Source organism: Phyllostomus discolor, chromosome 7 (genome assembly GCF_004126475.2).
Source record: "Phyllostomus discolor isolate MPI-MPIP mPhyDis1 chromosome 7, mPhyDis1.pri.v3, whole genome shotgun sequence".
Classification (NCBI taxonomy): Eukaryota; Metazoa; Chordata; class Mammalia; order Chiroptera; family Phyllostomidae; genus Phyllostomus; species Phyllostomus discolor.
The window spans coordinates 51,607,130-51,619,620 of NC_040909.2; the positions used below are offsets into that span (position 1 = coordinate 51,607,130).

Sequence of the window (12,491 nt, forward strand, 5' to 3'; positions counted from 1 at the left end):
AGTGAGCCACCTGCCTCCTGGCTGAGCACCTAATTGATCTTCCTGCCTTTCCAGAGGATTGAGTGGCAGGATTTCCTACAGGATTTGCCCACAGGACCTGCCTGGTTAGGCTATTGCCTTGCCCACAGTGCTGCCTCAGGTGGCGGCAGCAGGGGCAGGGGTTGTGGGCTTGGCTGGTTCTTGAGCAGGAATCCCCTGGGGAACCAGTTGCTGGCACTTTGGGACAAAGCAGATCAGAGTGAATCTGCTGATTAGCACCTCTCCCACCAGCAAGAAGATAAGAATTTCTGGTTTGTGGACTGATATTTTTATCTTCAATCTTGTGCTGGACTTTGACCCTTAAGTAGTAAACATCCTAAGAAGCTGACTTAATCTTTGGACAATTATACAGGCAGGAAGACAATGTACCTTGGAGGTTATGAACCATAGAGACAAGTAGAACTCTGTCATTATTTTAATAGCTTACATTTAACTTTTTTGTATTTAATGGTTATACATTATACTTTTTAATAAGTTATACTGTCATTTACTTAGCAAGTTCCCTATAGGTGGGCTCATGAGTTTATTTCCAATCTCTTGCTGTAATAAATGATACTGTAGCAAATAACCTTGCAAAAACATATTTTCACGTTTGTTCAGTTAGTTATAAACATAAATTCCTAGGAGTGGGGTTGTTAGGTCAAGGGTATGGGTACATCGCAGATGTACTGCAGACTTTGCCAAATTGCTATGTGTGGAGTTTGTTGATGGGAACGTAAATGCTACATTATACGTAGCCTCATTTTCCCATGGCCTCAACAGCACAGTCTGTTACTAAACTTTTTCTTTGTCAGCATGATAAATGAACTTTGCTATTTCCTTATAGATTTAATTTGCATATCTCTTATTATAAATGAAATTGAGCATCTTTTTTATATTTTTAAGAGTCATTGGTATTTACTTTCTGGTAAGTTATCCTGATCATTTGCTCATTTTTCTATTGGATTTTATTGATGTTTATATTGATTTGTAAGAACACTTTGTGCATTCAGGAAATTAGTCTGTTACCTCAGATATGTATTGATAAATTTTAGCCTTGTTTCTAGTTTCTTTTCCTCATGGACATTTGAAAACATTTTTATGCTGTCAACTTACTAATTATTTTTTGTTATGGCCTCTGGTTTTATATCTTACTTAGAAAGGCTTTGCCCATGAAGATATTTTAAGTTCTCATGTTTTCTTCTAGAACTTTAATAGTTTCATTTTTTTATGTTTAACTCTTTGATCCTCTGAAGTAATTCGGGGTTCATGCATTGACCCCCCCCCCTCGCCTGTCTCCACGTTCTCCTGCTGTGGGGCCCTGCCGACTTCTCCTCTCTGTCCTGCCCTCTGTTGGAGCTGTGTGGCCTCTCCCCACAGTCGTTCCAGGAGCAATGCTGTTCTCATTTGCACATTGGTTGACACCTTCGTCTCATTTCTTTCTGAGTACAACTCCTAGGTAGACCCTAATCCCAGATGGAGAAGGAGAGTTTCAGCCTATGTTTGAGAGTCTCAGTTAAGTCCATAGCCCCCAGAGACCACCCCTCCCACCCCAGCACCCCTGCTGTAAGGTTGCCCTTCTTACCTACACAGCCCTGGATTGTCTCAGTCCCAGGCTTTGTCCTCATACCACAGGTCTCTTCTTTGACCTCCTTCTTATCTCGTTATTACCTAGCAAGCTCTAACCTTTATGTAGGTTGCTCAACTTGCAGGGGTGGTGACTTGAACCAGAGGTGATTGTGCCACAGGATATTGTATTTTGCATGCACCATAAAGGAGAGCTCTGCACCTCCAGCAAAGCCAGCAATTTTCTGGCTGTTAACATTTAATTCATATTTCCAATTATGATTTAATGCTTTGTCATTTCTTTTTTGTGATTTCAGAGTCTCATTTTCATCTTCTGCCAGAGCCAGTAGCAGTTGAAAAAGAAGGCTGTGCTTTTTGAACAGTGAGTATGGATTTTTAAAACCATAGATTACAAAATGATGAAGCAGTTTGTAATGAGCCTGGGCTCTTCTGTGAGCTCCCTCGAAACCGCCATCTGTGGTGGGTGATTTCTCTGTTTCAGTAAGCCTGGTGAGAGGGGTTTGGGCCCTGAAGGTTTTCAAAGCTCAGATATGCACCCAAAAGCCCTCGATAAGCAGATCTCAATGACTTTGCCAGGAGCAGTGCTCTGACTTTGAAGGGAGTCAAGAAGACCTGGGCCTGTGGGACCAGGATGCTTTCCTGGGGAGTGTGACACTCAGATCAGCCACGGAGGCAGAGTGGACATGAGTGTGCTCCACAGGAAGGCACAGCATGAGGAAAGACAGAATGTGCATCTGTGTGAGGTTCCTCTAGGGGCAGGAGTTGGTTATGTGGGGTGCATGCAGAGGTGTGGTAGTTCGGAGGTTGAGTTGGGTTCCTGAGGGGTGGTCAGAGTTCCCCAGCGCAGCCCCCTGGAGGGAACTGTGAAGATTCCTCTGGCTGCTGGTGGTGAAGAACTGTGCCACAAAAGAGCAACCTTTACACTAAGGGGAGCAGGAAGTGAGCACCTGGACTTAGTGTGATGGCTGAAGGACCTGTGCCGTCCCTCTCCTTTCTCTCTCCTTTCCCCCACCAACACACACACACACGCACACACACACACACTATTTTTTTCTCTCCTCAACTTTTAAAAGTGAATAGTAAATGTCACTATACTTCACCCCTTAGTATTTCACCAGGCATCTCCTAAGAACAGGGACATTTTCCTATGTGCAAAGGTAACCACACTTTTGTTATCAGTCAAGAATTGTATCACCATTATAATAATATTATCTAATACACAGTCCTTACTAAGATTTTCCCAATTGTTCTAACAGTTTCCCTTATAGCTAAAAATAAAACGCGGGATCCTCTCTGGGATTCTTCATTACATGTAGTTGTTGTGCTTGTTCAGTATTTTTAAAACAATTGCCTACTTTTGTTCTTCCTTATCTTTGTACATCCTGGGTCCTTCACTTTTGTTTTTCCCTTTACTTCTTCACCTTTTCTCTGGAGACGGAGTTTCAATGCTGTCACTCTCTTCAGGCCTGCAGGTGCCAGCCAGCCTCGAAGAGCAGGATGGACCTTGACGTGGTGAACATGTTGGTGATCGCGGGTGGGACTCTGGCCGTCCCAATCCTGGCATTTGTAGCCTTGTTTCTCCTGTGGCCTTCAGCGCTGATAAAAATCTATTACTGGTAAGTTAACTTTATAATTGAAGTGTTCAAGGGTATTGTAATGTCATATTCTCTGCTTGTCCTTTTGGGCTTGTTTAGCATTTCATCATGAAACATCTTAAATATACCGAAAAGTTGAAAGACATCCTTTTTTGAATTTTGGGAGTGTTCCTTAAGAATTGGTGGTAGCTGCTCACCAGGTAACTTCTTTCAGGTTTCTGGCCTCCTTTGCCCAGGAGGCCACCCTCATTGCCAAAGCCACTGATTCTTTTAAGCAAGGATTGTGCGCATCTGTGGGAATTCCTTTGGTAGTTTCATGATCCTTGGGTTCTGCTCCGGTGGTGGTCTGACAGGTGCAGTGATGTGTGCTGATAAATGAATTAGAAAAAGCGGGCCCTGGAGAAGGCATATGGGTGGGACAGAATGGTTTCAGATTTATTCTGAAAGTGTTCACTAGTAAAGTGGCAGAAAGGAAAAGACGTTTTCAAACCACCTGTCATTCTTGTACCGCCTTTGTAATCCTTGCCCTATCTGCATACCACCTCTACTTTTACATTATCTCTAGAATAAGTCACTTTTTGCAGCTTAAATCAATTTATTTTAAGAGCAATATAAATATCATTACCTTAGTGAAAAGTTGGCCATAGTTGCCATAAATAGTAAATTAATGTAAGAAAGTAAAAATAAGCAGAATGCCAGTAAATAGTGTTCTTAAATTCTAGCTTAGATATTGCTACCTGCCAGAGACTCTGTCTCCTTTCTCTTTGGTACAAAGTCTAAGAGGGGTGTGAAAGATGTAGCAGCCCCAACAGAGCCTTTCTCCTTGAGGGAGCTTCTTTCTCCTTAATCAGAAGCTTAACAGTTGAAAAGGAAGGAGCTTTCTCCTGACATGCTTCTGGGACTTCTCATGCCACAGTGCACTCACCAAATAAAACCACCCTTCCTGCCCCCATTGTGTGCGTAACCCTGATGAAGGAAATACCAGAACAGACCTGGTTCGTCCTTGTGCCACAGGGAAGCACACTGAGGTTTCACCCAGACTTCTGGGAGTGAGAACTGCCTCCTGTGCACAGGGAGAAGAATGCAGGGAGTTTGGCATGTGCCCTCTATTTGCCCTCCTTTCTGGCTCCCTTTTGTTTCATTCGAGTGTGGAATTTTCCACCTGCCAGCCAGGCTCTGATCCTTGAAAAGAAGCTAATTGATCAGAAGGGAGCTTTTCACTACCTCACTCTCTCTTGGGAGGTGGTGACCCCTTCAAAGGCTCACTCAGGACCCACTTCTGCACAAACAAAGCTGAGACACAGCTGTGTTTAAATGCCATTGTCCTTGCTGCCCTAGCAGCAGGAGGCAGCTTTGGGGCCAGGGCTCCCCATGTAGCCTGACATGGAGAGGCCAGAGTTGTGTGCCCCACATGTCCCCACAGAGGCTCTGTGGAGCTCCACATGCAAATGCCATTTTTCTTAAATCAAACTGGAATGGAGAATGCAGTTAGGTGGTGTGGCCTTTTGTTGGAGATATGGCTGCATGTGCAGGTGTGATTACACAGAGCCTAATTCCATGCACCAGTACCAGAAGCAGCCTCTGAGCTACATAGTCCCCAGCCCACAGGTTCCTTAGACATCAGGAGAAGGCTTCCAGAATCAAAGCCGCCCCTCTGTGCAGTGACCAAGGCACCTCTGGTTGTGGCTCTGTTGAGTTACGGCAAAGCGTTTGGTACCATTTACAGGAGCAGAGTCCATGTCCCTGTGGAAGTGGGATGGCCATGCTCCAGGGACACTTGCAATGTGTGCATTTTCCTGTAATATGACTTATATTTCAATTTAATGTTTCTCTGAAAAAATAATGAAAGATGTGGAGAAATTGGACCCCTCATATATTCTTAGGAAGAATACAAAATGGTGCAGCCACTTTGGAAAAGTCTTGCAGTTCCTTAAAATATTTAAAAGAAAAAAGCTACTAAATGACCCAGAAGTTCCTCTCCTAGGTATTTACCCAAGAGAATTGAAAACACATGTGTATTTCCATGCAAAAACTCGTACATGGATTTTCACAGTGACATCATGCATAGTAGCCAAAAAGTAGAAACGATTGATGAATGGATAAGTATGGCATATCCACATAATGGAATATTATCTCACCTTAAAAAGGAATAAAGTACTGATGCATTCTATAATACACATCACTTGAAAACTTCCTGCTAGGTGACATAAGCCAGACACAAAATGACAAATGCTGTGTGATTCTACTTACATGAGGTACCAAGACTGGCTGAACTCAGAAACAGAAATTAGAATAGAGATTACCAAGAGACAGGAAGGAATGTGGAGTTTTTGTTTAATGGATACAGAATTTCTATTTGGGATGATGAAAAGTTCTGTAAATGGATAGTTGTGATGACTGATGTACAGTACTGTGGGTGTATTTAATGCCACTGAATTGTACCCTAAAATGGTTAAAATGGTAAATTTCACATTATCTATATTTTACTGGAGTAGCAACAGCAACAAAAAGAAGGGTGGAAGTACTTTTCTCTTGGGGTCTCCATAAACTGGAGAAGGCAACACTTGTGAAATAAAGGCTCTGGGTGCTGGGAGCCTTTCTCAAAGAGGAGCCCCGTGGAGGCTGCTTTTGGGGGGCTTCGGTGCTGTCTGTCCCTGAAACAGGAAAAGCTTGGCTTTTGTACCAAGATTGTTCATCTGTGAAAGATCTTGTTCCTGAGACATTCGTTTATCCCAGTTTAATTTTTCTCTTTGTTTCTGTTCTGTACACTCACAGCTATTTCTAATCTCTGCCTTTGTGATGTTTATGATTTAGAGGTAATTTATTCTCCATTATCTTTAAACCAAAGAAGTTGGGTTTGTTTGTTTGTTTGTTTTCCATCGGAGCCATTGATCTTTCATAATTTTTAACTGACCTTGTAGCTTAAGGAGTCTTCTTCCCACTCTTTCATTGAGAGGATCGGCTGAAAGTACTGAAAATATTGGTTCTTCAACTTCTGTTTCCAAAGCTTAGATAAAGTTTTCCAGTAGATGTACCAATGAAATGAAATACATGGATCAGTACCCCAGAGCCCCACCTGGTGATGAAGAAGGCCTCAGTTCCTGAGCCTAGCTCTCGGCTGCCTTTCCAACCCCTTCTCCCTTCACTCTTGGGTCAAGTCATACTTCCTTATTCCCACGCCCTTGCCTCCGCCTTCTGCGTTGTCTCCCACTGTTAGGTGTTGAGTATCCAGGTGCTTATGCAACATCACCGTCCCTCCAGGGTCCTTCCAGCTCTTCCTTGGTCTCATACTGCTCTTTGTGTTACAGTTGTAGAGAATTTGAAGATTATAAAAAGGTAGCACAGAGAAAATATAAATGATCTGTAATCCTCAAAGTCATTTTCTTCAATTCCTCTTTTGTTCTCACCACCTTTTCCCCGCCTCATCTATACATAGTTAAAGTTTTTTTAACAGAATTGGAATCAATAATATAAAAGATTGGGTCCTATGTTTTCATTTGATGTCATGCAATAAACATTGTCCTGTTACTAGATATTCTTTGAAGACCTTATTTTTTTAAAAAATCCTCACCCAAGGGTGTTTTTTTATTGATCTGAGAGAGAGAGGAAGGGGGAGAGGGGGAGAGAGAGAGAGAGAGAGGCATCAGTGTGAGAGAGAAACATCAATTTGTTGCCTCCTGTTCACACCTCAGCCAGGGATCAACCTGCAGCCTAGGTGTGTGCCCTGATGAGGGATCGAGCCCATGACCTTTTGGTATATGGGATGATGCTCCAACCAGCTGAGCCACCAGCCAGGGCTGAAGACCTCATTTTTAACAGCAAAATATTACATTGTCTAGATACATTGTAATTTCTGTAAGAAATTTTCTATTTATGGACATTAAGGTTAGTGCAGATTTTTTTCCTAATTTAAATAACACTGTCGGACATGTTTAGAAATACTCTTTCAAGATTTCTGCTTATGTTCTTGGAACAGATTATTCCTGGAGGTATAATTACTGGGTTAAAAGGCATGCAGCTTTTAAAGACCCCTGATGCTTAATTCCAAACTGCTTTCTAGAAAGGTTGAACATTATAATTGTTTTTTAAAAGACATTATTCTAATTTAGAAGCCCATTAAAATGCATTTCTTGTTGTAATATTCATTTATCTAATTGGTGTTGAACTTGAACATGTTTCCTATGTTTGTCAGTAATTCTCTTCTACTCTGAGTAACCTTTTCATTTATTTTGCTCTTTACTTGTGTTGAATTGGGGGTCTCAGCATGGTTCTTACCATTTTGTAAGCTTTTTATATATTAAGGATATCAATCTGTGACTGTCATATTTGTTGCATTTTTTCCCTTGAATTTTGGCAAGTGGTTTATTTACAAGGATAGAGTCTTCTTTATATAATACTAGTAACTACCATTTATCAAATACTTACATGTCCTGAGCACTGAACAAAACTTGTAAGTGGCTTGTCTCATTCAGTCTTTGCCATATCCCCAGTAAAGTGCAACGTTTCCCCTTATTATAGATTAGATTCAAGATCATATAGTCGATATATGAATGGTCTGGCATATGAGTGAATGGTCTGGCAATACAAATTTGTATTAAGTGCACAATTTAGAATTTCGAAATAAGCGTTCCTTGTCATAAGAAGAGCTTTAAGCTAGTCAATTTCATTATATTTTTAATGTTTCAAATAGGCAACACTTTCATTGCAAAAGTGATAAAAGTCTTCTTCCCGGCTCTGTTGCCTCTCCATCTACTTTTCACTGTTTTCCTTACCTCCATTCCAGATACTCATCTTAATAGTGCCCTGTATGTGCTCCCATGCTTTTTGTATGCAGATCCAAATAGATGTGAATTTACATTCTTATCTCCCCTCAGCTTGTTTTGCATAGAGGGTTAAAACCAGTCAGTTTAGGCTGTTTGCTTTTGCAAGACCTGGCTACCTCTTTGGTACAAAGTATACCAAAGAGTGAATCCTGGATTGAATTAATTGTCTTTCATCTTGGAGAGATTCTTCATGCAGAGAGTTCAATTTGCTTAGATGGGAATTTTGTATTGAGATCAATTTCAGGCCAGCCTCCAGCACTGCAAAGTCTTATGTAACCAACAGAAGCTGAGCCTTCAACCAGCTTCCATATGCTGTAGTGAATGAAATCAGAGGTCCACTGCAGATAGTTCTTTAAAAGACAAGTTCTCACTCTCAAAATCTCTAGGAAAAAAATACTTATTTTCTAGGGACAGATAGAATTTTGAACTTTATTGAGCTTTTCTACTGGAGTGAAAATAATGTCTGCACAAAACCATGTTTGTTACTATTAACTTCTGCACCACAATTAAAATCAAAAGAATTTTTTAAAAACTGTCAATTCCATCAAAATTCACTACTTCAGAATCCATATCTTCTTTAAAGCAATAGTAGCACTTCAATATGATTAAGACTCAAATGATGAAATTTGGTTGGTTGGAAACTTAATTAAACCTCCAGCTTTTTCTTCTCTTTTATTTTTAGTATAAAATTTTTATATCTAGAATTAGCCAGCTGGACTCAGTTTAGATGATCCTAATTTTGTTGGCAATGTCCAAAGCATCACAGTCTGGAGCCAGTCAAACATATGCCTTCTTCTCTCCATCAGGCCTCATCAGGGTGTTGACCTTGGCCATGTCAGTGGTGTAGAGCTTCTTCACAGCCTGTTTGATCTGGTGCTTGTTGGCCTTGACATCCACGATGAACACAGGTGTATTGTTGTCTTCTGTCTTCTTCATGGCTGACTCAGTAGTGAGGGGGAACTTGATGATGGCATAGTGGTCAAGCTTGTCTCTCCTAGGGGGCGCTCTTCTGAGGATATTGAAGCTGCCTTCAGGGCCAAGGGGTCTTAGGTCTCCAGAAGGTGGGTGACCTTTGGATCTTCTTTTCTTTGTGGCTGTGGATGTCTTTTAGCACTGCTTTCTTTGCCTTCAAAGCCTTTGCCTTTGGCTCTGAGAGGTACAGGGGCTTCCTTCTTCACTTTGGGCGCCATCTTCTTGAAAAGGCCCTCCACCTTTTTCGAGTAGATTTACAAACAAGAAAAGTTGTGTTTTTTAGCAGAGATCAGTCCACTGTAATCGCCAACACTGGACAGCTGTTTAGAGTATTAAGAATCTAGAGATCATAAGAAATGCAGGCTCCTTTAGACTATCTTCTGGTGTTCTTTCTTCCCAGAGATTTGTGGGTGTGTGGAGTGATATGAGCTACTGCAACCTTGGCGAGAGTCCAGTTCTTCATCGCCACCAGTAGAAAATTGCAAGCGACACTGCCATTAAGTCTTTTGATGCTTTTTCTGCCAATTAAAGTGTCTCTGCAGGGAAGTCTCACTCCAGGATGCCTGTGCTGTGCACAGCTGCAGTCCTGCAGCCCGCATGTCCCTGGCTGATCGCCCTAGGTTTCAGGTGTGGATGAAGATGGTCCACCAGACCGCAAACCAGCTCTCTGCGAGGGAAAACCATCTTTGTCTTGGCCTTCCTGGGGTCCTCCCCAGCCTTACTGACAGCCTTTCGATTCTGCAGAAGCTCAACCAATCCAAGCAGATAAGGGCTAGTCAGACACCCAGTGAGATCCCACCACTGACTCCTCCTTAGCACTGCCATCCTACTGCTAGAAATAAGTATTAACAAGAGGTATTATATGTCATGCTTCTTAAGAAAACACCCCTGTCCCCTTCCTAGTTTAGAGAGATTGTGTAGTGACATGTATACCACAGGATCCATGTGGCATGAATATTGGCATTCTTTACTTAGTGCTCCTTGAGGGTGAAGCTCTGGGGGCCTCCAGAGTCAAACATGGAGGACGAAAGCCAGGTCTCACCTTGAAGTGAATCTGTAGAGAGGATCTGTGCCCCCACTTCTCTAGAGCTTGCTGATTTGGTTTAGCATATATTTTTCCTTCCCAGGTACTGGCGGCGGACGTTGGGCATGCAGGTCCGCTATGTTCAACATGAAGACTACCAGTTCTGTTATTCCTTCCGCGGCAGGCCTGGGCACAAACCTTCCATCCTCATGCTCCATGGGTTCTCTGCACACAAGGACATGTGGCTCAGCTTGGTCAAGGTGCTGTAGAGAAAAGTGTTTCCACTTGGACATACAGTCATCAGCAATGGTAGAAAGCAAAGGAAAACCAGAACTGTGGCTCAGGTTATCTTAAAACTAATGTAATATTTATTTATTTTTATCAGACAGAATTTATTGAGTTGAATGTTATTTGTAAAATCTGTCCCTTAGAAGTCATTTCACCTTATAAGTATTTCTTAGGAAAGGTTTCTGACACTCAGCTTCATCTCAGAACTGTCATTATCAGGGTCAAGCTTTAAAAAAATCATTTGTTCTTTTATGCTCCAAGTTTCTCCTCTTCCTTCCCCTACTTCTCCCTTTTGCCACATCCTTATTTTTTATTTTTAGATTTTATTTATTTATTTTCAGAGAGAGGGGGAGAGAGGGAGAAATAGAGGGAAAGAAACATCAATGTGTGGTTGCCTCTCACATGCGCCCCACTGGGGGTCTGGCCTACCATCCAGGCATGTGACTGGGACCTTTTGGTGACCCTTTGGTTCGAGGACCAGTGCTCAGTCTACTGAGACATGCCAGCCAGGGCTCTTTTGGCTCCTTCTTCTCCTCTCCCTCATCCTCACTTCCGTGTTCTGTTTTTGTTTTGTTTTGTTTTTTTCTTCATTAGCCATTTAGAGAAGTGATCTTGGTTTGGCAGCTTTCTGGGATAGCTTTCTAAATCACTCACTTTCTGTCCTGGTTTACTGGGGTGTGGCAACTTCCTTTACTTGAGAAGAGTGACCAGATGGTGATGGTGGGAGCTGGGAGAGGCCTTGCAAGGGAAGCATCCGAGGCTCCCACCTCAAGCAGGACCATACCTGAATGATCTCAGGGATGATCTACACCAGAAGAAAAAAGCCCACACATCCTCTAGTTACTTGTGTTCTTATTTCCAAATTCCACTATGAGGATAGCCATCCTCGTGCCTTAATGAACCTTTTACTTCCTGTCCCCACTTCAGATAAGCAACTTTAAAAAAAATGTTTTATTGTAGTTCAATTACAGTTGTCCTGGTTTTTAAAATCTTTTTTAAAAAGATTTTATTTATTTCATTTTAGAGAGCGGGAAAGAGAGGGAGAAAGAAAAGGAAAGAAACAATGATCAGTTGCCTCTTCTTGTCCCCCAGCTGGGAACCTGGCCTGCAGCCCAGGCACGTGCCCTGACTAGGAATTGAACCGACAACCTTTCAGTTTGCAGGCTGGTGCTTAATTCACTGAGCTACACCAGCCAGGGCCAGATAAGCATCTTTCATATTAATTGGGTATTTATTTATTGATAACTGATGTTTCTGAGTTTCCTGGTTAAAAGTGGCACACATTTAAACCAAAGAAGGTGTTTTAGGATAATAATCGCCCCAGGAATTACACCTTAATGCAAAAAAAGTTGAAACCAGAATCAGGGTGATCAGACGTGGTTCTTAAAGAAAGACTTGCTCCTGTGGGCTCTGGAATGGCCAGGCCTCGAGGAGAACAGAACCAGCCCTTCTAGTTCCCAGTCCATGGCTGAATGGCTGGATAGGTGTGAAAGGGATGGGGCTAGTACCCACCAGCGGGTGTCAAAAGTGAGAGTCGTATACCTGCTGCCCAGACCTTTGTCCCCCTTTTTCAGTCATCCTCCTGGTCCCCTTCCATCTATGTATTTATTAATCTTTGGGAGCCTCTGCTTCCTATGAGGCTACTGGCAATGATCACTCCCATCAGAAGTTACTTAGGGTAAAATTCTGGGTGGCCCAGGACTATATATCCCCAGGGTTGGCTATCCAAGATACTTGGTAAGTAGGTGCAGCCTTCCCAGGAAAGTGGGCAGACATTGTCTGCACACCACATACTGACTCTCTGGGCCTGTGCGTTCTCAGTTTCTTCCGAAGAACCTACACTTGGTCTGCGTGGACATGCCAGGACATGAGGGTACCACCCGCTCTTCCCTGGATGACCTGTCCATAGATGGGCAAGTCAAGAGGATACACCAGGTAAGCAAGGCTCCACCAAAAATTGCCCAGATTGTGGGTGTTGTTTGCCATTGCATGCCCAAGCCTGGCGAGCAGGTAGAAGAGTTTCATACTGACTCATAATGAGTCTTCAATGCATTCTGTCAAATAATTGCAAAGTGGGACCCTAATGGTATCCTTGGTCCACTCTGGAGGGCCAGGGCTTACTGCAGCCTGTTCTCCTATACACCTGTTGCAGTTGTTTGCGACGATCTGAGCATTTTCTCAGCT

The 12,491-nt window shown here is 42.6% G+C and overlaps 1 protein-coding gene and 1 pseudogene across 5 annotated transcripts in view; one reads left to right on the forward strand and one right to left on the reverse strand.

Moving 5' to 3' along the window:
* The window catches only part of ABHD6 (abhydrolase domain containing 6, acylglycerol lipase), a 43,637-nt gene that overhangs the window by 15,066 nt on the left and 16,080 nt on the right, over window positions 1-12,491 (forward strand). The window contains exons 2-5 of one of the 5 annotated variants that reach the window (XM_036030952.1): window positions 1,904-1,970; window positions 3,078-3,221; window positions 10,123-10,279; window positions 12,129-12,242. In XM_036030952.1, the coding sequence (XP_035886845.1) occupies window positions 3,103-3,221; window positions 10,123-10,279; window positions 12,129-12,242 (390 nt within the window). In that variant the 5' untranslated portion in view covers window positions 1,904-1,970; window positions 3,078-3,102. Of the gene's footprint in view, window positions 1-1,901; window positions 1,971-3,069; window positions 3,222-10,122; window positions 10,280-12,128; window positions 12,243-12,491 lie in introns of all 5 variants that reach the window. The other 4 variants (XM_036030953.1, XM_036030956.1, XM_036030954.1 and 1 more) reach the window with 4 other exon arrangements.
* On the reverse strand, window positions 6,972-9,228 carry LOC118501653 (annotated as a pseudogene).